Source organism: Morus notabilis, unplaced genomic scaffold (assembly GCF_000414095.1).
Source record: "Morus notabilis unplaced genomic scaffold, ASM41409v2 Scaffold1, whole genome shotgun sequence".
Taxonomy (NCBI): Eukaryota; Viridiplantae; Streptophyta; class Magnoliopsida; order Rosales; family Moraceae; genus Morus; species Morus notabilis.
This window is the reverse complement of record NW_010357566.1, coordinates 113179-137507: the sequence shown is the minus strand read 5'-3', so window position 1 is coordinate 137507 and position 24329 is coordinate 113179. Positions and strand designations below refer to the sequence as shown.

Here is a 24329-nt window from a genome sequence, read left to right as displayed (position 1 = left end):
CACTCTTTCAACTAATACTTTTGGCCAACGTACATCTCATACTCTCAGCTAACCTTCATATTACAAGACTCTTAGCTCGTTTTTTAGATTTATGTTTGCAAAAGACTAGTACTTTTAAAAATAGATTACCACTGACAATTTGGTGGGATGGTAAGGCTTCTCATTTTCCTCGACAATGTCGGTCTTGAGTTCGAGTCAATCTCTCCACCATGGGCGAGGTATATAAGCAATCCACTTTGTGTAAGGGCCACGTGCCACCCTATATCTAAGTATGCCACCCTATATCTCTACAACCTTTAAGACTTTACACAGCAACTAAGAAATCGATCTGGCAGCCAAAAAGGCCAAGAACATCAACAAATAATTGATAACAATGTTCAAACTTGGTCTTTAGAATTTGGGTCCCAATCATAAAAATGATGTTCTTTTTACTGGTCAGCAATGCAATTATAACAATCTCCAAAGTTTTGAGTCCTTATCTGATGCATAATGTGATGCTTTCTCCTTTCCCCTTCAATTATATGTAGCGTGGAGAACCCACCAAGTTTACCACACTTGAATAGAATCCACAGAAATATGAAAATCAGGAAGAACAAACAGCTAAGAAGACTTCCTTGGCATGCCTTGAGATATTTTCTTTGGGTTTAGGTGGAATATGAGAAAAACGAATGCTTCATAATATGCCAGCTTTGCATTCACACTTGACCAATCAGTGATCAAAGCATGGCGTGTGTTGGCATGTCATATTGTCATCTGTGATGTTATTATGATCTCCCTATAATTTTGACCATAAATCATGCCAAGAAAGAGGTGTGAGTTGTACAATTTTGCTCCATTCAAACATTATTTCTCCCACTTCAATATGGAAAACATCAATTCCCCTTCCCTGTACATCAAATAAAAAAGCCTTGACAATGACTCATTCTTTGTAAAAGTTAAGAACTACTACTATACTCTACTAATAAGTTCATTCTTATCCCACCCATTGGTTTCTCTCAACACGTGGTGTGCACAGGAACACAAGTACGATGCTTTTTTTCACAGCTTTGTTTTGGTCAAAATAAAGATACCAAACAAAAAGGAATCTTCCCCCAACAAAAATCTGATCCACAGAAATAGACTTGTCACATCCTTTTTCACATTTTGGCCAAGTCACCCACTTATTGAGAACCGTAAAAGTTCCAAGTATTCAAGAGCATACTTACTAAGGTGGGTTTTCCCCTTAGAAATCATATGGTTGAGTTTTCCAAGTCCAAGCTCCGATTTGTAGAATTTGAACCATCCCAAAATGTTAGTATCTAAAGCAAAGTTTGCGGTAAATGCTTCCCTACTTCCATGCAGAGTTCTTTGTGTTAGTTACCTGTAGAAGCAAAGGGCCCTCATCTAAGTACCAACAAAAGCAAAAATGCATTAAAAATTTGGGGGTGATTTTTTAAGTCAAAATCTTACTTTGAATAGATCCCCAAGAAGACACGGATACACGTGTGCATGCGTGTGTATGTGTATAAAATCTAAATTACTGTGTAATTATTTTTTTTTTTTCCACACCAGTGACAGCTGTCAACAATAAGATTGAGCACGGCAAGGTTCTGATTTGTTATTAAAAATAAAGCTAAAACAATAATAGAAAAGAAAATGACTTGGGAAAAAAAAAATTCATATTTCGTACATCTGGGGGACTCCCACTATGTAATAAGGCCAGAGGGGTGGTTGAACAATGGTGAGGGAATGAGTTTGGACAAAAGATAGAAGAGACAAATTTGGTGGAACAGGATGATAAAAATGGTTGTTCCCGTAGCTCTAGGAGCATTTACTAAAGAAAAGGAACAAAACCCAACAAGGGTTATGATTATCCGAAGTTCCTTGGACCTAATAGTTTATACTTAAAAGATGCCTTTATTCGACCCATAATGTGGCTCTACGTTATCTTTGGTCTCATGCAGTAGGTGGCATGAATTCTTCATCTCATGCCATAAGTAAAATATAAAGAAAATAAATAAATAAATAAGTATCTAGGAATTTTTCAAGCTTCTTCATTCCAACGACTCCTAAATACTAGGTAACTTGTTCACCTAAAATTCAAATACTCACATGTAGAAATATGAAACATTTGCATCAATATAATAATACTATACAGAGACGAATAAATAAGCAGCCCATTACTTTGTCTCCGTATCCATTCAAAAACACAAAGATATGGGCATGTTGCAAAACTGTTTAGAATCATCTTTCCACCAGTGTACTTGTAACTAACGATACTAAAACACTAATTTCTCGGACACTAATTTCCAATCAGAGCCTAGATTCTAGTCTCCCAATGAAAAAATAAAATAAGTTATCAATTATCCTCTCATTAGAGATTAGATTCTTCAGATAATATATTGCTGGACTTTTGACCTCCTGAACTCCCAGATGGGACCAAGATTTATTGATCGTCACATTCAATTTGTTAGGGAAAATTGACTTGGCGTGATAGCAGGATAAAAAGACATGTTAGACCAGTCAAAAGCCTGGCTAGCAAAAATGAAAATGTACTAATTAATATCCTAAGAGCTGATTTTCAAGAGGGAAAAAAAAAAAACAAAAAGTCTTGATTGTGACCCCCAGTAGTTTTCCACGTGTAGTTCACCTAATCTAATCTAATGGATAACTATTATCCAAAGTCAAATGTTATGCGCCAGAATTTCCATTTGAGACAATATGAAATGAGTTAGGCACCAAAAAACTACTGAAATAGTAATTGAGTGATTATTCTATCAAAGTAAATTGTCGTGGAAATAAAACAAGAAACTTTCTTCAGCAACATATACAGTATTCAGACCTGAATGTGTATTCCAATACTAACTGCTGCTATTGGCCGATTTGTTTGTGCAACATTCCCTGTCTTTCCATTTTATTGCTACCTAATAATTACAAAAAGCAGGGTTATAACATGAAGACCATATCATAAAGCAAAATACATAAACAAAATATCGAATTTCCAAAATGGGGAAAAACAAACAAGGAAGAAGGACATGACGGGAAAAAACAATAAAGAATGAGAACTAATAATAATTTACCGCTTGATAAGCTATACAATACGTACCACTGGCAAGTTTTTCTTTTGTTTTTCTTTCTGTTTTCCCCTTGAACCTGAGAGTGGGGGATTTGAACTCTACATCTTGTGGTGGAGCAAGATGTGGAATTACCACTAGGCTATGTCTGCAACAAGACCATTAGTAAGTGTTTGGTCCCAGATTCCAATACAATGATATGAAAAAACATTGATCATTGCCCTTCAAAGATGGTCCATCTCCTGCAACTACCAACCCATCAGCCATCAGACAACAGTTTCATAGATAATCCCTAGTATACTAAAAATATGAGCCAATATTAGCAGCTAGCCATACACCATTTCAATTTTCTTGGATTTGGCTTCGTAAAGCTTTGATAAAAACTTGCATAAAAGAGAGATCAAGCTACATAAGGAAAATAAGATTGATTTGATGTCTATTATTTAGGCCTCGTTTATTTCACCGATTCGAGTTTTCAGTTTTAGGTTTCTACAGTAAAAAGCTCTCAGAAAATATCACATCTAACTTTTTTTGCTACAGTAAAAAGCTCTCAGAAAATATCATATCTCAACTTGAATTGAAAACTCGAATCTGCAAAGTGAACGAGACCTTAATATTTCCACTTCATCAAGTGCACACCATTTTGTAAACATACAATGAAGGGCAAATGTTCTATTCAAACCAACTTTTGCTTTCCTCATTTTGTCCATCTTAAGAAGTCAGAACATCTTCAACATTTCAAAATGGCATCAAGTAATGGGTTCAGCAACAATAATGTTCGTCATAGCAAGAAAACAACAACGAAGTTGGAGTAAAGAAAGAGTTAGGTAAATTTTAAATAGGGTCTTTCGATTGTTGTTAAAAGTAATAGAACAAGAGTCATGCAATGTCTAGAATACAACCAAAATACATCAAAGGTATATCCATATGTTCCTACTTAAGTACTGGAAATAGATAGCCACATATACATAGAGACGAAGTAAAATAGAATTTGTTCTAAGACTTGAGAGCAAATACATGTCCAAAAAAGGCACCAGGTGCAGTCCTTTTTAGAGCAGATGATAATTTTGTCCAGAGAAAACAATCATCAACCTAATTCTAGTTTCTGATAAACCTATAAATCCAGAAATCTACATCAACATTCCGCAACGTTTTCTAGTCCCTCAATTTTACACTTGCAGTTAGTACCATCATAGTTAACCATTAAAGGGAGTTTCTTTTCATGCATACCCTGGCAATCATTTGCAAGAAAATCTATACAGAACATCGGACAATGATAGAACTTTGAAATCAGAATGAATTTCTGTATTTCTTGAATAAAATTGTGTACAACTATTAGACCCTATTTATCATACAGGGGAAAACAAAAAACGGAAACTAATCTCCTAAATTGAGAGCTAATTAAGGGCTGTAAATCAGCCAGCTAATCTATAATCAATCAACACCTAATTTACAATAAATCACTACAATTTCTGCCACTAATTACACTAGGTCAGCTGTGACGTCAACACTCCCTCTCAAGTTGGATTGTAGATATTTACCATATCCAACTGGCAAATAAAATCATCGTAACTTTGCCGAGGTAGCCCTTTGGTGAAGATGTCTGCAGTTTGTTCTTTTGTAGGAACATAAGTCATACAGATGATTCCGTCTTTCAATCTTCTCCTTGATAAAGTGCCTGTCCACTTCTACATGCTTGATTCGGTCGTGCTGAACTGGATTGAGAGAAATACTGATGGTTTCTTTATTATCACAGTAGAGTTTTATTGGAAACTTTACTGTGACATTTAGTTCTTCCAATAGTTTCTTTAACCACAATCCTTCAAACATTCCATGTGCGACTGCTCTAAGTTCTGCTTCAGCATTGCTTCTGGCTACTACATTTTGTTTCTTACTACTTCAAGTTACCAAATTCTCCCAGATGAAGGTGCAATATCCAGAATTGAATCTTTTGTCTTTAGTTGAACCTGCCCAATCAGCATCGGTGAAGACTTCTATTTCCTTGCTTTCTCCTTTCTTGAAGAATAGCCCTCTGCCTGGGGTGCCCTTGAGGTATCTTAGAATTTTGTACACAGCTTCAAGATGAGTTTCCTTTGGTGAGTGCATGTGTTGGCTCACCACGCTTACTGCAAATGCAATATCTGGTCTAGTGTGCGATAGGTAGATAAGTTTACCAACTAATCTCTGATATCTGTCCTTTTCAACTGGATGTCCGGCATCTTCTAATTTCCTTCCTGCTTCAATCGGCGTGTTACTCGGTTTGCATCCAAGCATGTCGGTTTCAGCAAGAAGTTCAAGAACATACTTTCGTTGTGAGACACTAATACCTTTCTTTAATCTCGCGATTTCCATCCCCAAGAAGTATCACATTTGTCCTAGGTCTTTTACTTCAAACTCAGAAGCTAGGATTTTCTTTAATCTCTCCATCTCCACTATATTATCTCTTGTTAGAATTATATCATCGACGTACACAATTAGAATTGTTTTCTTCCCATCTTCTGCTTGTTGGAAGAACAAAGTGTAATCTGACTGCCCTTGCTGATATCTTGTCCCTTAATCACCTTTGCAAATCTATCGAACCATGCTCTTGGTGACTGTTTGAGACCATATAAAGACTTTTTCAATTTACATACCTGGTTCTCTTCACCCCTTTTGCAAAAGCCTGGTGGTATAGTCATGAATACTTCCTCTTCTAATTCACCGTTCAGAAACGCATTCTTAATGTCAAGTTTTTGAAGAGACCGATCCAAATTTGCAGCTAAAGATAAGAGAACCCAAACTGTATTCAACTTTGCTACAGGTGCAAAAGTCTCTGTATAGTCGATGGCTCGATGCCATAAATTTGTGTAAATCCTTTTGCAACAAGACGGGCTTTGTAGCGTTCTATCGTCCCATATGCTTTATACTTCACAGTGAAAACCCATTTGCAGCCCACTGGTTTCTTTCCTCTCCGTAAGTCCATCACATCCCAAGTCTCATTTTTTTCTAGGGCCCGCATTTCTTCCATTATTGCCTCTCTTCATTCGGGCACTTTCAGCGCCTCTTGTATACTTCTTGGAATTTTTGCTATCAAGGTTAGAAGTAAAAGTACGAAATCCAGCAGACAGAGCTTTATAAGACATGAATCTCGAGATAGGATGGAGAGTGCATGAACGACTTTGTTTTCTGAGGGCAAGACTCAGAACTACCTGAATGGGACTCATGGATACTTGGAGCTATCACCGGTTCTGACTCTCTTGGTGCCTCGAATGTGAGATTCTCCTTATACCCTGATTTTGGCCTCCTTGAATAAACAAGTATCTCCTTGTCATTATGTTTTCCTACATCTCCCCCTGAGTTCAAGTTTTTTTTTCTATAAATGGTATATTAGAACGAGGAGATGGTGTGGCAGGTTCAATGTTTGGACGAGGAGATGGTGTGACAGGTTCAGTGTTTGGGACAGGCTCAGATAGAGAGAGATCGAAGTCCAGGAAAGAATGTGCTTCACTCAAATTCTCCCCCTAAAGTGAAGGCTTCTGAAAGTAAGGAGTGTTTTCAAAAAATGTGACATCAAGGCTAACAAATAATTTTTTTGTAGATGGATCATAGCACTTGTATCCTTTTTGAATAGGAGAATACCCGATGAAAACACACTTAAGAGCTCTAGGATTTAATTTACTTCGATGATGAGAATGGACATAACAAAGGCGGTACAACCAAACACTTTGAGGGATAGATTGGAGGAGAGCCGAGAGTTAGGGAAGATCTTCTGGAATTTTTGGAGAGGTGTTTCAAAAGAAAGAACACGGCTAGGCATTCTATTGATGAGATAGGTGGAGGGCAAAATGGCATCTCCCCAGAAAATCTTGGGCATATTAGTAGTGAACATCAGGGCGCGAGCAACTTCGAGGAGATGTTTGTTTTTACGTTCGGCAACCCCGTTTTGTTGAGGAGTATTGATACATGAACTTTGATGAATTATACCATTTTTTTTAAGATAATCTCCCAAGCTATGATTGAAATATTCTTTGTCATTATTAATTTTTAGAATCTGAATTTGTGTCTGGAATTGTGTTTGAATCATTGAATGAAAATTGATAAACACAGAGCGAACATCAGTTTTTTCTTTCAACAGATAAACCCAACAAACTCGAGTATGATCGTCAATAAATGTAACAAACCATTTTGTGCGAGTACGATTAGGAATCCGAGATGGTCCCCACAAATCACTGTGAATCATGGTAAATGGTTTTGAGGGTTTATATTTGGACTTTGGAAATGAAGTACGTTGATGTTTCGCAAGTTCACAAATTTCACATTGGAATATTAAAGGGCTTTTTATTCAAGAAAAATGGTAGGAAGTAGGTGTTTCAAATATTGAAAATTTGGATGACCCATCCTAAAATGCCATAACATAATTTCACTATCCCTAGAAACAAATGTAGAATCACAGATTGCAATTTGACGTTGTTCACTCACTTTGGCCTCCTCAAAGTAGTATAGTCCCTCACATTCCTTAACACTGCCAATCGTCGTCCTCAATGATAGGTTCTGAAAGACACAATGAGAGGAAAAGAATTTAGCAGAACAATTCGAGTTTTTAGTCAGCGAGCTAGACTCTACGGTTATAGAATCAGAAATTCAAATACTCCTTTTTCCTACAACAGACGAGAGTGAACCATCTGCAATTTTAACCTTAAGATTGCCAGCACATGGTGAGTATGAGGAAAAAAGGTGATAAGAATCAGTCATGTGATCAGAAGCGCCAGAGTCAATGATCCAAGGAGTTTTAGTTCGAGAGGTGGTACTTAAGGCTCTCAAAAAATTACCTCTGTGGGCTAGGGATCCAAAGGGAGTGTTTGTGGAAGACTGACCGGATGTTTGGAAGCTAGAGAAAATTTTGTAGAGTTGTTCTGACTGTTCAGGATTAAATGCACCACTTGGAGAGGAATTGTTGTTGTTGACCTCCTGAAGTTTCTCCGCCTTATGTTCTACAGTGGTTTCCAATCAGCTGGTTTCCCATGTATCTCCCCACAAATGTCTTTTGTGTGTCCAGTCTTACGGCAATGATCGCACCAAGGGCGTCTTCTTTGTTGATTTTGACCTGACCTAGTAGTTGTTCCTCGAGTCACCATGGCGGATACTTCAAGCCCAATAGGCCCATTGGGCCTAGTAGTAGCTTCTTCCTTCAACATCACCTTCCTCCAGTTTTCTACACGTCTGACTTCGGAGAAAACCATGCGTGTTGATGGCAGAGGACGTCGTCCGAGGATTCTCCCTCTAACCTCGTTCAAATCTCGGTTGAGCCTAGCAAGGAATTCATAAACTCTCATTTTTGAGTTTTTTTTTTCTTTTGTAACTAACACTATCTCCGGTACATTCCCATTCTTCTTCAACACTTAGATCAAGTTCTTGCCAAAGGGCTGTCATCTCCATGTAGTAATCCGTGACATCCCTATCTCTCTGTTTCATTTGCCATAACTGAGTCTTGATTTCAAAGATTTGAGACGAATTTTCTGTGTCAAAATACGTCTCACGAACTGCACCCTAGACGTTCTTCGCTGTTGACAAGAATAAATACGTCTTTCCAATAGAGGGCTTCATGGAATTAACAACCAAGCCGTCACCATTGAGTTTTCGGATTTCCACTTCTGCAGAGCGACAACGTCGGTTGAAGCTGGCTTCTTCGTCTCGCCGGTGAGGTAACCCAATTTCCCCTTTCCGTCGATTACGAGTTTGATTGATTGAGCCCATTCAAGGAAGTTTTTTCCATTTAGCTTCTTCATCGTGAGTTGAAAGGACGAGTTGTCGAGTCCATTTGAACTCATCGTGGAGATCATCTCTCTTTCACCGTCGGGATTTTCAAAGGTTACCGAGCCTCTACTCTTGGCACCGGTGTCCATCTTCTGATAGATAGGATTGGAGAAACCCTAGCTCTGATACCATGAAATCAGAATGAATTTCTGTATTTCTTGAATAAAATTGTGTACAACTATTAGACCCTATTTATCGTACAGGGGAAAAACAAAAAAAGGGAACTAATCTCCTAATTTGAGAGCTAATTAAGGGCTGTAAATCAGCCAGCTAATCTATAATCAATCAGCACCTAATTTACAATAAATCACTACAATTTCTGCCACTAATTACACTAGGTCAGCAGTCAGCTATGACATCAACAAACTTCATGAATGAAAATCCATAGGTGCAAATATTTTTATCAAATAACTAAAACTGATGGGAACTGTCTTAAAAAACATGGAATAATTCTGATTAGATAATCAGTCACCAATTTTGGTCAGACCTACCAATCTCCAACTTTCTAACTAAAGTGGCAAGCTTAAAAACCAAAGAGATCTGAGAAAATTCTATTTTGTGACCCCACTTAAGATCTTCATCATTACTTAACACCAAGGCTTTGTTCATTTCTTTTTCCCAGGAGCCCCTCAGATGTATAAATAAACACAAACACACGCGCACACACACACACACAAATCAAGTTTAAGTTTTACTTGTCTCTGCATGTTTGAGCTAGTTGTTTACCTTTCTTACAGTTTCTCTAAGATTCCTTCTGCCTTAGACTCTAGCTGAGTATTGGCCACCGCACTGATGTTGGCATGTTTTTTAGATGCTTCCCAGATAATAAAGTTAGTCATGTGGTACATGCGTGCACACACCTTATGAAACTCAACATTCACAAACCCCCATCCACCAACCAACACACACATTTGTCATGATGGTCATTGACAGAGAAATTGTTTAACATTTGTAGATATCAACAGCAGCAATGAGCATTCTTATATGTACTATGAAATACAATACTAGGCCCAAGGGAATCGAATCCCCACCTAGATTCTAATTACTACATTGCCCCCTTCCTCATAATTAATTTCCGGAAGTATCTCGCTCATGTTGCTTATTTAGTAGAATTTGTCTCTCTTCTTCTGTTCATAATTGTTACATAAAGTCATCCTAAGCCATTAGCCACGACCCATAACTCATTTGAATGTCCCATCCAACAACTAATGAACATGCCTAAACTTTCCGCCTATAAATCCTTGCCCTTTCAAAAGACCATTCAGTATATAATGCTTGATGACCTATATCAACCTACCATATTCAAATTCTGGAAAAATAAAATTAAAAAAAAAAAAAAAAAAACCTTGTTCATTATCAGCACGTCCTACTCCAACATGAATAGTCATGGAAGAGATGTTCTCTTTTTTTGGACAAGCGACAGAATTTTAGTGAATGAAAACCCAGATTACAACAATCCAATCAAGGTCAAAATGTCCTCGGGGGGAAAGGGGTGCAACAAAAGCTACACAGGTCCCACAGCATCTAATAAACCCACAACATGCGACCTTAATCAAATAATATCACTCAAGTCGAGCATAATTGAAATAACAATAACTAGACGAGTTAAACACATAAACATTCATATGATAAAACACAGTCACATTGTACAACATCTATGAGCAAATATAGGATCAAATAATAACTAGTTTCACCTACCCTCAATGCAAGTGTTCCTCGAGTTAATCTTATGGTTTCTGTTAAACTTTTATGCTTCAACTTTCTTCTTAATTCTTTTCCACCTTCTGCAACTTACTGCATTACATAAAGCTATCTATCTAGATTCCCAAATGATGTAACTCATCCATCCTCATTTTACACAAATTTTCGCGTAAGAAGAACTAAAGCAAAGTTCAAGCCCATAGGAGCACAAGATGAAAGCTAGAAGGAACGTGACAATGTGCGAGGAAATATATGTTGGAACTGAATCAATAGACAGTGAATTTAAGGAACAACTGGTTTCATCATTCGTGCAGCAGAATCCCCAGTTAATGAATTAAGGAGGTAATGCATTTTAGTTCATTTTAAAATCTAATATATGATAAAAAAAAATAAAAAATAAAAACGTTTCATTTTTAATGATGACGTAAGCATTAGGAAAATGCTATGCACCTGTGTGGGAGCCCACAGGAAACTTTATCCTGAAGGTAAACTGACGAGCCATTTCTAGCTGATGAAACTTTTATACAAAAACAAAACATCCTACTTCTCCCAAAAGGAAAATCCTCGTTCTCTTACAACTCTTCTAGTCTCGGGATCACGAAGAAAGTGTGTACGTTCATTAAATTTCTCTGAGGTCGGTCTGCTTTTTCTATAGGGCTCTGTACCGTCTAGTTGCTTGTGTTCTACATCTGCTGCTTTCTGCAGCTTTCCAGACAACCATGCTTGGAGCATCTCTTCTGTTCTGGGTTCTGGCAAATAATTTTTTTCCTTCATCTCCATGTAATATTTGTAAGCTTCCTCCAACTTTCCATTTAGGAAGAGCCCATGTATCAGCACTATATATGAGCTCCGATCAGGACCGACTCCACTTTCACTCATCTCATTCCACAACTTGCAGACATCATCGACTTGTCTCCATCGACAAAATTTTCTAATCAACATTATGTAAGTATCAGAATTTGGTCCACAACCCGTATTTTTCATCTTTTCCAAGAGCATAAAGACTTCTTCCACAGTCCTTAAAGCACGGAAGAAGGCATGGTAAGTCTGAACTGAGGGAGGAAGGCCGTGCCGCAACATTTCATCAAAGACCTGTTTGGCTTCATCTATTTTTCGGGCCTTACAAAGAGGCTTAATTAATGAGTTATATGTGACAGCATTTGGAGCAACGCCCTTCTCTTCCATTGTTCTCAAGAGATCAATAGCTTCCTTCACAAACCTGCCTTTACCAAGAGCATGAATCACCGCATTATAAACTTTCCGATCTGGAGCAATCTCCAGTGCCTTCATCCTGTCGAAGATCTTAAGCACCTTATACAGGTTGCCTGCTTTTGAATGACAAGATATGATACTTGCATATGAAACAACATCACGGTGGACGCCTCTCTTGCTCATTTCCCACCAAATTCTTTGTGCCTCGCGTGGACTACCAATCACATTGCACCAACCATTGAGAATAATGTTAAAGCTTTTCGTATTTAAAGGGAAGACATTTTTGTTGCAAAAGAGCAAGTGCTCTGCATCCTGTACATTCTTATACCGACAAAGAGCAGAGAGAAGTCCATGGAATTCATCCATCCCAACACAAAAATTAAAACGCTTGTAAGCATAGAAAGTGTTCATCGCCCTCCCAACATCATGCACCGCACAATATCGCCTAATCATGATCAAGAGCGTCTGCGGAGCTACAAGAGATGGACCAGCTGTTTGCGTCCTCATCTCATCAATCAAGGCCCAAGCAGTGTCAAACTTTCTCATCTTCCCAAGAATAGCGATCATCGAATGGTATTCCCGCACAGAGTGAGCATAACCCAGCTGCTTTCCAGCCCACAGAAAGAAAGTGAATGCTGCCTCCCAATCATTACGAACTCGTCCGAGAACCTGAGCTACCAACTCCGACGATGCAACTACAACACATTGATCAAGCTTTCTCCTCATCTCAGAACACGACGTCCCATCACGTAGTATACGCAAAAGAGCTTCTATGTCTCGGTCAAGACTGTCATCTTTTTCTGAATCAATTCTTTTAAAATTGGTGTCACCATCTTCACATTCACTATCGACTTCACTGTTATTGTCGTCGTCGTCATCATCATAAACGCCAGCATTTCGACTTATTTTCGTTGCAGGAGCCTCCGAGGTTTCACCTTCGGAGTTTAGGGAATCAGAGGAAGAAAAAGGGAGGACTTGGACATAGCATTTGCTTAGGGCAGGCAACAATAGAGATGGAGTGGCACAAGGCCTAAGAGCTAGGCCAAACTCCGCAGCAAAAGGATTAACAAAATGGGTGGGTTTGGGTTTATTGAGATAATGGTTAACCACAACTGATAATAAGCCTCTTATTCTTCTCATCGTCCCTTAATTCTACAGAACACCAATTGCTAAAACACACTGAACTAAATTTTGATGTTTTCAGAAACCAAAAATGGAGGAATCCTACAATGCACACCAACTGTTTGTTAAAATAGGTAAATGAACTTCCAGAAACGCTAATTAACAGGAAACTGTTTGGTGGGGAATAAAGGTTTGTTTATGAATAAAATACAAAGATAGAAAGTGAAATATCGGAAATTGGAGAAAGCCAAATTGAGTGAGAGTGAGAGTAAAGGCAAACCACGAAGATTAAGAAGAAGACAGCAGAAGAAACTGCAACGCTGATCGGTCCTTACCTCAAATCAATGGCGCTTAGCCCGTCCGCGTTGCAGCACATAGCAACGGCTCGAGATTTTATTGCGTTCAGGATTCATCACAAGAGTAAATGCTTTCATTGTTGAGACTTGAGAGGTGAGATTTGTTTGAACTTCCAAGGGGCTACAGTTTCGGCTTCAAAGGATGCATATCGCCATTTTAAGGGGCATTTGGTAATTAGATATTTTGATGCCAAAACAATTTAAGCAATTAGCAAATTCATTTCTGACTTTTAATTTCGTTATATTCCTTCGCGAACTCTTAGATCTCGTTTATTTTATCGATTTAAGTTTTGAATCACAGTTTTATTACAGTTAAAAACTCTTAAAAGAATCAGCGAACTAAATGAGGCCTTATTGGGATTATATGCATAAGGATTATTGACCAAAAATCTTTTTAAAGAGTACATGTCAAAATTATTCCTCGATTGAATATGTGGGAGATAGTCTCCAAAATTATTAAGGAAATTAATACATCAAATAATTCTTTTTGAATGTTAGAAATTATAATTTCATTAGAATTAAATTTGAGATGAGGGAAATTTTTTATTGATAGTGATTATGTAGCATTGAGTTTTGATTTGTAACAGGTTGATACAACCCTTTTATCACCTATTTAATGAATGGGTTGGTAGGTTGAAATAGGTCAACATGATATTATTATGACATGTTTAATAAAGGGATTAGTCGGGTCGAGTCGTGTTAATCTGATAATAAACAAATCGTGTTTGGGTTTTGTATTTTGACACGAATAATAAATGGGTCGTATTCGTGTCAAGGCTTATTATAGTATCAACTGAGGGGGTCAACACGACACGGTAACATGAATCGCCACTTCTATCCCTGAGGTTTAGCTTTAATTTCATTTTAGTTCCTGACTTTTTAAACATTGTAGAGTTGGTATATGAGATTTTATTCTATTTTAGTTTCAATCCTTCTGTTAGTTTGGTGTTAAATATTTGATAGAATCTATAGAAATTATGGACTAAAATTGAAAGCATATAAAGTTCAGAGACAAACAATACAAAAACTAAAAGTTAACTTTCACAGATAGACTCAAAATTTTAGCTGTTTCTAGTTTTAGACTCTATTTTAAACAGATTATATTAAATTTTAACGCCTAATTGATGGAATGATCGAAACTAAAATAAAATAAAATTTTAGAGATCATGTGAGCGATGTTTGAAAAATTAGGGATTAAAATGAGATTAACATGGGTTGACTGTAAATTTTAGAAACTATTTGTGAAAGTAACCCTATATTAAATGCATATACTACAATAGAGAGGTTGATATGGTGGCAATTTAGATCGTAGTCGAAAAGAGTTCGCAAATTTGATACATGGGTATTGGGTTGAGTGGTTTGAGTGGTCTATCTAATACAAATAAACGTGAATTAACATGATTATTTGTATGTGTCAATTACAATTAAATCGTATGATATAATATAAAAGTTAATATCAGTTATTCAATACGTATAATGTGAAATTTGAAATTTATTGTTAAACGTTTTCTAGGTGTGGTCGTTGTCGTGTTGAGTAGCAAAAAGTCAATCAAAATCTTGTATACGTAAACGAAGATTCAACCATCACGCATCAATTTTAAATTAAGAATGTCTAGTTTAAATTAGAAAATGAAGTTTATACTAAAAAAATACTGCTTGGCTTAACTGATTTCCACCCTCCCTCGAATTCTCATCTTCAACGAAAAATAATTCTGAAGAAAGTGTTTTTGAAACTTTTTGCAAGAAGAAAATGCAAACATTCCTCTAAAACAGATTTCAACTCCACATATTTGTAGGGTTGTAACCCAAAAGATGCTGCACCAGTTATTAATCTAGTAAAGACCCGTTTAGTTCGCTGATTCGAGTTTTTAATTCGAGTTGAGATCTAATTTTATGTGAGCTTTTTAACTGTAACAAAAAGTTAAATGTGACTGTTTTTAAAAGCTTTTTACTGTAATAAAACTCAAATTCTAAACTTAAATTAGTGAAATGAACATAACCTAAATAAGACTTTTGTGTTATTAGTTCATTTCCATAAGTAACTCAGGCTCAGCAATGCACGATATTAATGATTTTTTTAAGCCTTATTGTGTTATTATTTCATTTCCGTAAGTAACTCAGGCTCCACAGACAGCAATGCATAATATTTCCATGATTTTTTTATGTATATACACCCCATTATTAGTCATGCTGATGGTTACCATGCAGCTCCTATCGAGTATCGACCACATAAACGGGAAAGAAATCAACAAAAATCCCCTCTACCTCCAGATAGGGACATATATATAATAAAAAATACGCCAATCTTTTTCACACCAAAGAAATCTAAATGAACTAATGGAATCACATTGTTCACTTGACAGTAATAGATTGAACTAGCTGCAAATGAAAAATAAATTGCACCATATTCTCCCATTATTTCAAACCTGTATACCAAAATCCAATTCAGAATTCGATGCGACACCGACGCTCTGAGGCCAACTTCTGCGCATTGCTCGGAGACTGGATGACAAATAGCAAGGTTGTGCTCAAGTTTGAACAGGTTAGCTGAAACGCGAAGCATAATCTATGCTGATGAGACAGCCTCTATGGCACTGCCTAGCGGCCATGCTGCTTCAACCAAGTTATTATGGTATTCAACTTGTTTCACCAACTTAATCTCTTGCCACGGGTCCAGACCTGTCCAAGAAACAGTAACTACCAGTTTGAACAAAACAGAATACGGATTGGGTTTAATGGATATAAAACCCATTTTTAACTTTCTAGTCTGAATACAATGCACATATGACTTACCAAAACCATCAACAAGCAATTTGTACTGGTAAACAAGGTCCATGCAAAGGTATGGCAAGTTAGACTCCTCAACACGTGGGTAAATGGATTTGGCTTCATTGTGTGTAGTTTGGCAAGCACGCTTAGCAGCGTCTTCAAAATCAGCAGGATGAACTTTGGCAACGGGCTCCTTGGGATTGACAAAACCGGCCTATATGTGCATATTATGCGGTTAGTTTAACCATCGAATCACATAGAAGTGAAACTGTAAAAGACCATTTCTTTAACCCGTAAGCAATAGAAATTCTGGATTGCATAAGTACCTCAGCAGCCCTGTCAAAGAAAAATGAAGCAACGAAGAGGTTCCTTTGTCCATCTCCTCCCCCACCATTCCATACCCCACCAAATGTGCATTTCATGTGCGTACATGTGTCTTTTATTTTGAGAGCCTTGTCAGCTACCATCCTACACCCATCAACGCTTGAGCCAGATGAGGAAGCTGACGCTTTATAAGTATTTCCCCCATAGGTAAAAGACCCTGAAATAGAAATAAAGACGGGTAAAGGAAACCACAGATCACATGGTAGATATTCTTCAAATCTTTCCAACGACACATTTTAGTAACAGTAATATTCAGCTCTTTTATCTACTTCAAATCTTCTTAGCATCTAAAACCAAACTGGAAGAACAGAAAACTAAAAAGAAAAGCTTAAAGCTATAGTGAAAAGGCAAGAGACCCAACAGAAAAGTTGAGTCTCAGAAGCGCTTGAAATCACACCTTTTACATGATCAAATGTCCATGAAAAGACAACTGATTCCATGTCATCATTTATAATTGAAAAGCTACCACACAAATTAAGACCAAACACTTTGAGGACGCATCAATACCGTAAGTGAATATCAGTCAGTAGAATTTTTATATTTTCAAGAAGCACTGAATAATGCGCCCAAAAATAATTCTACAAGCAAAATGGTATTGAACTTTACACGAAATCAGGATGATGTCCTCAAAAAAAAAAACAATCAAAATGCTTCTCTGTTCTGTTTTTTGCAGTTTTGATAATAAAATATCTTTCCATAAATCAAGACTTTCCAGCAAATTTGAGCTCATTGAATATGCACTCAATAGGTCTGATCTCCTATATAAGCATTAAATGCAACACCAAAAAGTAAACTATGAACGCAATATGATTTAATAGCAGACACAGAATCAAGAGAAAAGAAAAGAAAAGGAAAAGAAAAAAAGAAAGAGACGAATAAGGGAATGGTGGAACTCAACATACCATCATAGCCAGATAAAATGCAGGGGTTCCCAGATTCTCCAGTAACTTTTAAAAGCTCTGCCCGACCAGCTAGTAAGCCATAACGCAGGTAACTGTGCATAAGATGTAAAACTGGTATTAACACAGGGTGTTGTTCACTAATCAGGATCTAAAATTTGTGAAAGAGAATTAAGTTCCCATATCTTACCTACAGAATTGAAGAAAAAATGGGGAATAATTAACGTCTTTACTAAATGTAATCTCACCATTTTCTCCATGCAAGGGTATTTGTGTAACCACGCTTATTTATTCTAAATTCTAATTCCTTGAGTAAAACAGTAGAATAGGAATTTTTTTTCTTTGGTAACTTAATTTCTCTTATGGATTTGTTTCTTTTTTTGATAACCATAGCGTCCAAGACTTTGCTCCAACTAATCCATGGTCATGGGATCCATGCAAAGTGCCCCCTCCACATAGATTGGGTAAATCCCCGGCTTTTGGCCCGCAGGTGTGGCCCCAAGGAATTGATAGCACTCAATAGGAATTGAACCTTAGACCTAATACTTCTTGAGGCACCAAGTCCAAGTGGTCCCCCGTAGCCACATGAGGCTGGCTCAAGTGGTGGGGTGCGTGTCTGTGTGCGTGTGTCCACAGGGTTCAAATCTGGTGGCTTCATTCATTGGTTCTTACAGTTGTCATAGCTTCCTTCGAACATATTCATACTTTCCTGAAACTTATCCCATATTCTTTGAATTTATGACTATAAGAACCATTCCTTGGTTCTTACAGTTGTCATAGTTTCCTCGGAACATATTCATACTTTCCTGAAACTTATCTCATATTCTTTGAATTTATGACTATAAGAACCAAGGAAACTATGACAACTGTAACAAACGAATGTCGGCAATACAATTGAGGAAGCAAAACATGAAATATGGTAATACACAGACTATCATATAACTACAAAATCGTGACAATTATATAAGTGAAAAGAAAGAGAAAAACCTGTGAACATAGAGGAAATATTTTTTCCCTTTGAGAAACATTTCCTTCACATATGTCTCCTCTCCATCTGTTGGTTTTGGTGCCTTCGCAGCAGCTGCCTCGGAAATGGCATAAGCCATTTGAACAGATCCACCTCCAAGGTCAACCACTCCAACTGTACTTCCATATTTCTGCCCCAAATTGCCAAGTAGGAAATTTATTGTCACCTGTAAAATATAAAAGCAACATTACAAGAAAGTCTATCCAATGTCCACCCCATGAAGAACAATCCACATCCTAGTCTCTCATGTTTTGTGAAGTTACATATAGACAGCCCTATAACACAGGCACTTTCATAAAGATTTTCAAGGCTTTCTTTTAGCAGAATTTTTTAAGACAGTTTGGAAGATAGCTGTGTGATTTGGGATAAAGTAAAATATTGGGTCTCAACATGGGTTTACAGGGACAAAGAATTTGGTAGGCCAGTTTTTTCACAGTTGGTTAAATGCTGGGCACCATTTTTGTAATTCATCCCGTTTTGTCTGTTTTTTATCTGGGCTTAGTCGACTACACGTTATGAAAACCTAGATTCTTTTACAGGCTTTTCCAAGCAGTGCACTGATGAATTTTTACTTTTAGTCGTCTTACTTTTAAGCAATAAAAGCAAAATCCTATCTATAATACAATGTGGAGAAGTAAGATTCATCTTGGGTTTCTAGCATGCACGGTTACAAAAAAGCCAGTGGATACAAAAGATCTGAGTATGATTCAACCTCAAGATATCCTTTTTTTTTTTTTTTTTGAAACGAAACAGAGAACTCTTATTAAAAAAAGAATAATTTACAAAGGGAAGAGGTTTCCCAAAGTAGGACAACAAAACTTGAAGATGAAGAATATAGCTCTCCTAGGTAAATGGCTGTGGATATTTCCTTTGGAACAAGATGCATTGTGGGCTAGAGTCATCATAAGCAAGTACGGGCTGCAATCTAATGGGTGGGACTTGAACCTAGTGACTAGAGGATCCTTTAGAAATCCATGGAAACTTATCTCCCAAGGGTTGAACTCTTCTCCGAAATGTCAAAATCTTATTTTGAAAAGATAATTGGTGCGAGAATGAATCCTTAGAGCATTTATTTCCTCGGCTCTTTAGACTTTCTGATCTTCCAAACGCTTTCATTTATGATATTGTATCATTATCTAGTAATGATAGGGAGGTAGAGGATCTGCATTCTCTACTTCAAGTTCTTAACTCTGCTTCACTTAGTTCATCTTCTCTTGATTGTAGAGTGTGGTTGTGTGATCCCTTAGGTTTTTTTGTCGATCCTTTTTTAGTTCTTTAGCGGATAGAAATGATATGCCAGATTTCGAACCTTCTAAATTCATTTGGAAGACTTGTGTCCCCCATAGAATTAAAGTTTTTGCTTGGTTGGTCTTTCATGGGAAACTTAATACTTGTGATAGGGTGCAGAAGAGAAACCCACATATGGTGCTTTCCCCATCTTGGTGTATGCTCTGCAGGGATAATAAAGAAACTATTGATCACCTACTGCTTCATTGTAGGGTTGCCAGATCACTTTGGAACAGAGTAAGTTTGGACGCGGGATTTTGTTGGGCAATTCCACCAAATTGTGGTTCTTTGCTGGTTGAGAGAGTGGTGGGGTTCGGTTCAAACAAAAAGGCCAGAGTTTTATCGAATAGTATGGTGCTTTCAATACTATGGACTTTGCGGATGGAAAGGAACGCCCAGATTTTTGAGGAGAAGGAAATGGAGATAGTGGATCATTTTGAGAAGGCAAAGTTCCCCGCGTCAACATGGGCTGCTTCAGATAAAGCATTTAAAGGATTCCCGTTTTCTTTGGTCATTTTGAATTAGAAAGATGTAATAGGCAACTGATTTGAAAGTTATTGTTGTGTTTTTGCATTTTTGTACCTGGTCAGCTATTGGCCTTTTTGTTTTCCTTGGTTTTGAGGATACCTTATCCTCTGACCTAGTTTATTGATTCTATCAATAAAGTTTTTCTTATAAAAAAAAACATAACGTGTGGTCGACTTACCATTAAGATTCCTTAGGAATTTAAATTTAGCATACATTCGAACTCATTCAAAAAACATATTAGTAGAATATGCATCTAAGTAACAACAAAAACATCAATAACTGAATCAAAACCCATATAGGAAAGAACTAAACATCACAAATCATACCCATTGATAGGATCCTTCTTGAGTTCCATCAATAACAGAAACAGCGTCTGACTCAAGTTTGAAGGTACTTCTGTCTTTCAGTAGATCTCTAACCTTAAGATAAAAGAGTTTTAGAAGTGTAAGAACTAAAAACCATTAAGACGCCATAAAATACATGTTTACCGAGATAAGCACATGTAAAAGACAAACGAAGGAAAATGGTATGCATCATTAGAAAACAGTTTTACAAAACACACAGAATGTTGTCATATATCCATTCAATGATGTTCAAGATTAAATTTTTCGCAATATGTATCATTGTGCAATGAAGAAACGGAGAGTACCGCTTGCAAAATGCGTTCAGAGGTATCTCCTGGCAAAGACCTCAACCCAGCAGTTGCCTGCAGTATCACAACAGTTCAAATTAGTTCCAGTTTCTAAATTTTAAAAGAACAAGAACAAGAGAAATCGCAGGAAGCGGAAAATGTGAAAAGAAATCGAGTAAATAACTCACCCCAACACGAACAGGAGTCGACGCGCGAAGATTCTTTGGAACCACATTTACCGCTTTATCAAGGAGGCCAATCAAAGATTCAGCAGCAGCTTTGGGATCACTTGCGTACGCGCTTAGTCCTGGTTTTATCTGCATTGCAAATTCATTTTAAAAAAATTAACCAAAAAAAAAAAAAAAAAAAGCCCATTGTTCGTAGTAATAAAAAGCTAACCTGCTCGAAAAGCTCGAGATCGTCACCAATGGGGACGAGATCGAGGTTGCGGTCAAAGCTGAAGACGTGTACGCGACTACCGGAGCTACCGGCGTCGAAAATAACCGCGTAAGAGTTCTTCGACGACGCCGAAGAAGAGGTAGTGGTCGATCTGAGGAGAGCCTGAGGAACTTTCGTGTGAGCCATGGAGTAGTCCTTGAGGTAAGAAGAAGAAGATCGCGGAGGCGCAACGTAGACGACGAAGGAGACGAGGAGCAGAGGGACGGAGACGAGAAGGAGAATCCCTCTGTATCTCTGGATCTTGTCGCGGAGCGAATCATGACCGACGAGGCGACCGCCGCCGGGACGCTTCAGCATCTTGTCGGCTTCGAAGAAGCTGTGGTGGTGGTGATGGTTGTTGTCTTGATCCGACGGCGGAGAATTCGTCTGGTTCTCGAGAAGCTCGGCGGACGACGGAGATCGGTACCGGATCTGACCGTGGGCAGCGGCAGCCGTGGCGGCCGCGGGCGGAGCCTTCTGCTTTGAATCCTGCACAGTCTCCAGCTCTGCTCTTATAGGGCGAAAGGATTTGGTGGTTTCTGGATTTCGAATTCCGAGTTTTGACACAGAAATTGCGAAATGCAAGATCAGAAAATGCCAAAATCACGGATATTTGTTGTGATTCGGATGAAATGCAGACAAAAATCGATGAAATCGATTGGAGTTTCAAAAATTTACCGAATGGATCTTCCGAGTTCTAACCCCGGCGAGGCAACGCCGGTGGCGATCGGCGATCGGAGAATTTTGCGTCTCTTGCGTTTGTTAAAATGCCCGGCTGAGAATATAAGAAATAACAGAATTTGAGTGAAATGTAGAAAGGATAGTTAAAAAGGAGTCCAAAAGAACCTCCAAATGCCGAGTGATCAGAAATCAGAAAAATAATAAAATAAAATAAAAATATGGAAATTAAATTGAAAGGAAGAAGCGGAAGTCTACTCCTCCAGGATGGGAAAAACGTTTGGGTGCGTTTCGAACTTTTTTTTTTTTTTTTTTAAAAACGTTTTTACATATCTTTTAAATCACAAAATTAAGTTACAAAAATGAAAACGATTTATAAATTGCATTTGTTTAATAAATATTTTAAAAATAAAAAATAAAAAAAATAATAGGTGCGTTTGAAATGTGTTTTAAAAAGATTTTATTTTTTGTATGAAAATAAAAATGAAAACGTTTTTAATTTCAGACAGAAATCATTTTTGAAAATGCGTCATATAATTTTATCAAGAGATTATTTTTAATATAAAAAACCCATTAATGTCTCTCTCTCTACTCGAGAGAGGAGAACGAAAACAAAAAATGAAAAATGACTAAAAGTCATTTTACACTAAACTGAAAAATCATTTTCATTTCCGTTTTTTGTCTTTAATTGTGTCAAACTTCGTTTTAAAATCGTTTTCATTTTTTATTTCTCGAAAAACGTAAAAAATAAAAACAAGAACAATTCTAAACACAGTAAATGAGAATGATTTTCATGAAAGAAGTAGAAAATAATTTAAGGTTTTTTTCCTTTTTCCGTTTTCATTTTCTAGTACTTATCAACAAAGTTATCTTAAATAATTATTATTAATTACTAATTATACAACATATTAATTAATAATTAATAAATAAATATGACTAATAACTAATAAATAGAAAGAAAATACTTAATTATTAATTAATATTAATTTATTATTATTAATTTGTAATTTATGAATAAAGATGATAAATGTAGTTAATTATTTAATTAAAGATTAATTGTCAAAAAGTGATTATATAATATATTAATAATAGAATAATTCATGATATGTTATTAATAAATAACTAATTATTAATATATCAATTATATATTACATCAAAATTATAGATTACATCAATTATAATCTATTAATTAGTAAATAGTTGATAAATAAAACACAAACAATAATTACTCAATTAATAATTATAATTATTAATTATGTAATATACTAATTTCAATACTAATTAATATTTTATAATAAGCAATTAATAATTATTTAATAATAATTACCAAAAAGTGGTCATTTAATATATCAAATAATATAGTATTAAATAAATATTAATAATTAATTAACTAATTATTTAATTATGTGACTAAAAGCTAATTATGTAATTAGTAAATAGAATATTAATAAATTATTTATATGCTAATTATTTTTTATTAATACACTAATTAATTAAATATAAACTATTAAATATGAGTACGTTATTAATAGTGATGTCAAATGTGCCGTGCCGGGCCGGCACGGAACGCTTGACCCCAGGCCCATCACGGGCCTGGGCCGTGCCTGAGAAGAAAAACTCAGGCCTGGTCCAGGCCCTTGGCCCTAGTCCATAAGGGCCAGGGCCGGGCCGGGCCTAGGCCCAGGCCCTTCACGGGCCGGCCCCGGCCCTTGTATTTTTTTTTTAAATTTAATTAAAAAAATATCAAATGCCCCTAAATATGTGATTTTATTGAATTAACGTAATAGGAGTACACATAAATGACTGCCTCGTTAAAAATCTTGCTAAGTAAAACCCGTGGGGAGATCGGGACAAAACCTTAGCGAAGGAAAAAAGAGTGCAGTAGCTAGGAATAGTAAATTACAAACCTAAGTGCTTCCAGAAGATTCTGTTATTTCTAAGTAAGAAAAATATTCTTGCATCGAATCATTTGTGTATTATTATTTTCGTCTTCTGGCATCTTCCCAGTCTTTAACGCACATTAGTCCCTCCAAGATATCTAGATGCATTCTGCTTCTTCTCGTCAAGAATTCGGTTGCTTGCGCTAAAAGCTTGCTCCGATGCTACCGTTGACACTGGAGTTGTCAGAATGTCACGAGCTATTATGGACAGTGTTGGAAAATGATCTGTCTTGCTCTTCCACCACTGTAAGATGTCTAGTTTGTTGTCATCGATTATAAAATTTGCTTCAAAATATTTGACTAGTTCCGTAGACGCTTGTGTTGAGGACGATCCTGCCGTTTTCTCTTTCTTCTTCAAAAAACTCCATGACGATCCTTTAGGCCCCAAACTGGTAGTTGATCACGAAGTTCCCTGTTCTTTTTGACCTGTGCTATATTTTGCTTCATACAAACTAAAAACTTTTTCTAACATTTTCTTAGCGTCAGTAATACTTAGTTGCATATCTATTTT

At 36.8% G+C, this 24329-nt stretch overlaps 2 protein-coding genes across 7 annotated transcripts; both read right to left on the bottom strand.

The window, feature by feature from the left end:
- Positions 1-731: 731 nt before the first annotated feature.
- LOC21396852 (pentatricopeptide repeat-containing protein At5g15010, mitochondrial) lies at positions 732-13342 on the bottom strand. 6 transcript variants are annotated; one of them, XR_002903051.1, is made up of 5 exons: positions 13217-13342; positions 10998-12983; positions 3086-3301; positions 2822-2903; positions 732-1360 (listed from the first exon to the last, which is right to left on the bottom strand). XR_002903051.1 is itself a non-coding variant. In XM_024171849.1 (2 exons), the coding sequence occupies exon 2, from the start codon at positions 12897-12899 to the stop codon at positions 11088-11090; it is 1812 nt and encodes a 603-aa protein (XP_024027617.1). In that variant the 5' UTR covers positions 12900-12983; positions 13217-13342; the 3' UTR covers positions 10808-11087. The 6 variants fall into 6 exon arrangements, 1 of the variants encoding a protein (XP_024027617.1); XR_002903053.1 differs by having other exon boundaries at positions 3086-3295; XR_002903057.1 differs by lacking the exons at positions 10998-12983; positions 13217-13342 and adding exons at positions 7512-7583; positions 7862-8075.
- A 2136-nt stretch (positions 13343-15478) lies between these two features.
- On the bottom strand, positions 15479-21791 carry LOC21396851 (apyrase 2). The gene is made up of 9 exons (XM_024171793.1): positions 21162-21791; positions 20951-21079; positions 20781-20837; positions 20458-20550; positions 18277-18482; positions 17293-17384; positions 16333-16547; positions 16031-16220; positions 15479-15916 (listed from the first exon to the last, which is right to left on the bottom strand). The coding sequence occupies exons 1-9, from the start codon at positions 21516-21518 to the stop codon at positions 15804-15806; spliced, it is 1452 nt and encodes a 483-aa protein (XP_024027561.1). The 5' UTR covers positions 21519-21791; the 3' UTR covers positions 15479-15803.
- Positions 21792-24329: the final 2538 nt, after the last annotated feature.

What these genes read in the sequence shown, in the direction of transcription:
- LOC21396851 (XM_024171793.1), bottom strand. Translation starts at nt 21,518, where the DNA reads ATGCTGAAGCGTCCCGGCGGCGGTCGCCTCGTCGGTCATGATTCGCTC. An exon ending in CGACTCCTGTTCGTGTTGGG is followed by an intron (nt 20,838 to 20,950) that starts GTGAGTTATTTA and finishes GTGATACTGCAG; the next exon opens with GCAACTGCTGGGTTGAGGTC. An exon ending in TATTTCCTCTATGTTCACAG is followed by an intron (nt 17,385 to 18,276) that starts GTTTTTCTCTTT and finishes TCTTATGCACAG; the next exon opens with TTACCTGCGTTATGGCTTAC.
- LOC21396852 (XM_024171849.1), bottom strand. Translation starts at nt 12,899, where the DNA reads ATGAGAAGAATAAGAGGCTTATTATCAGTTGTGGTTAACCATTATCTC.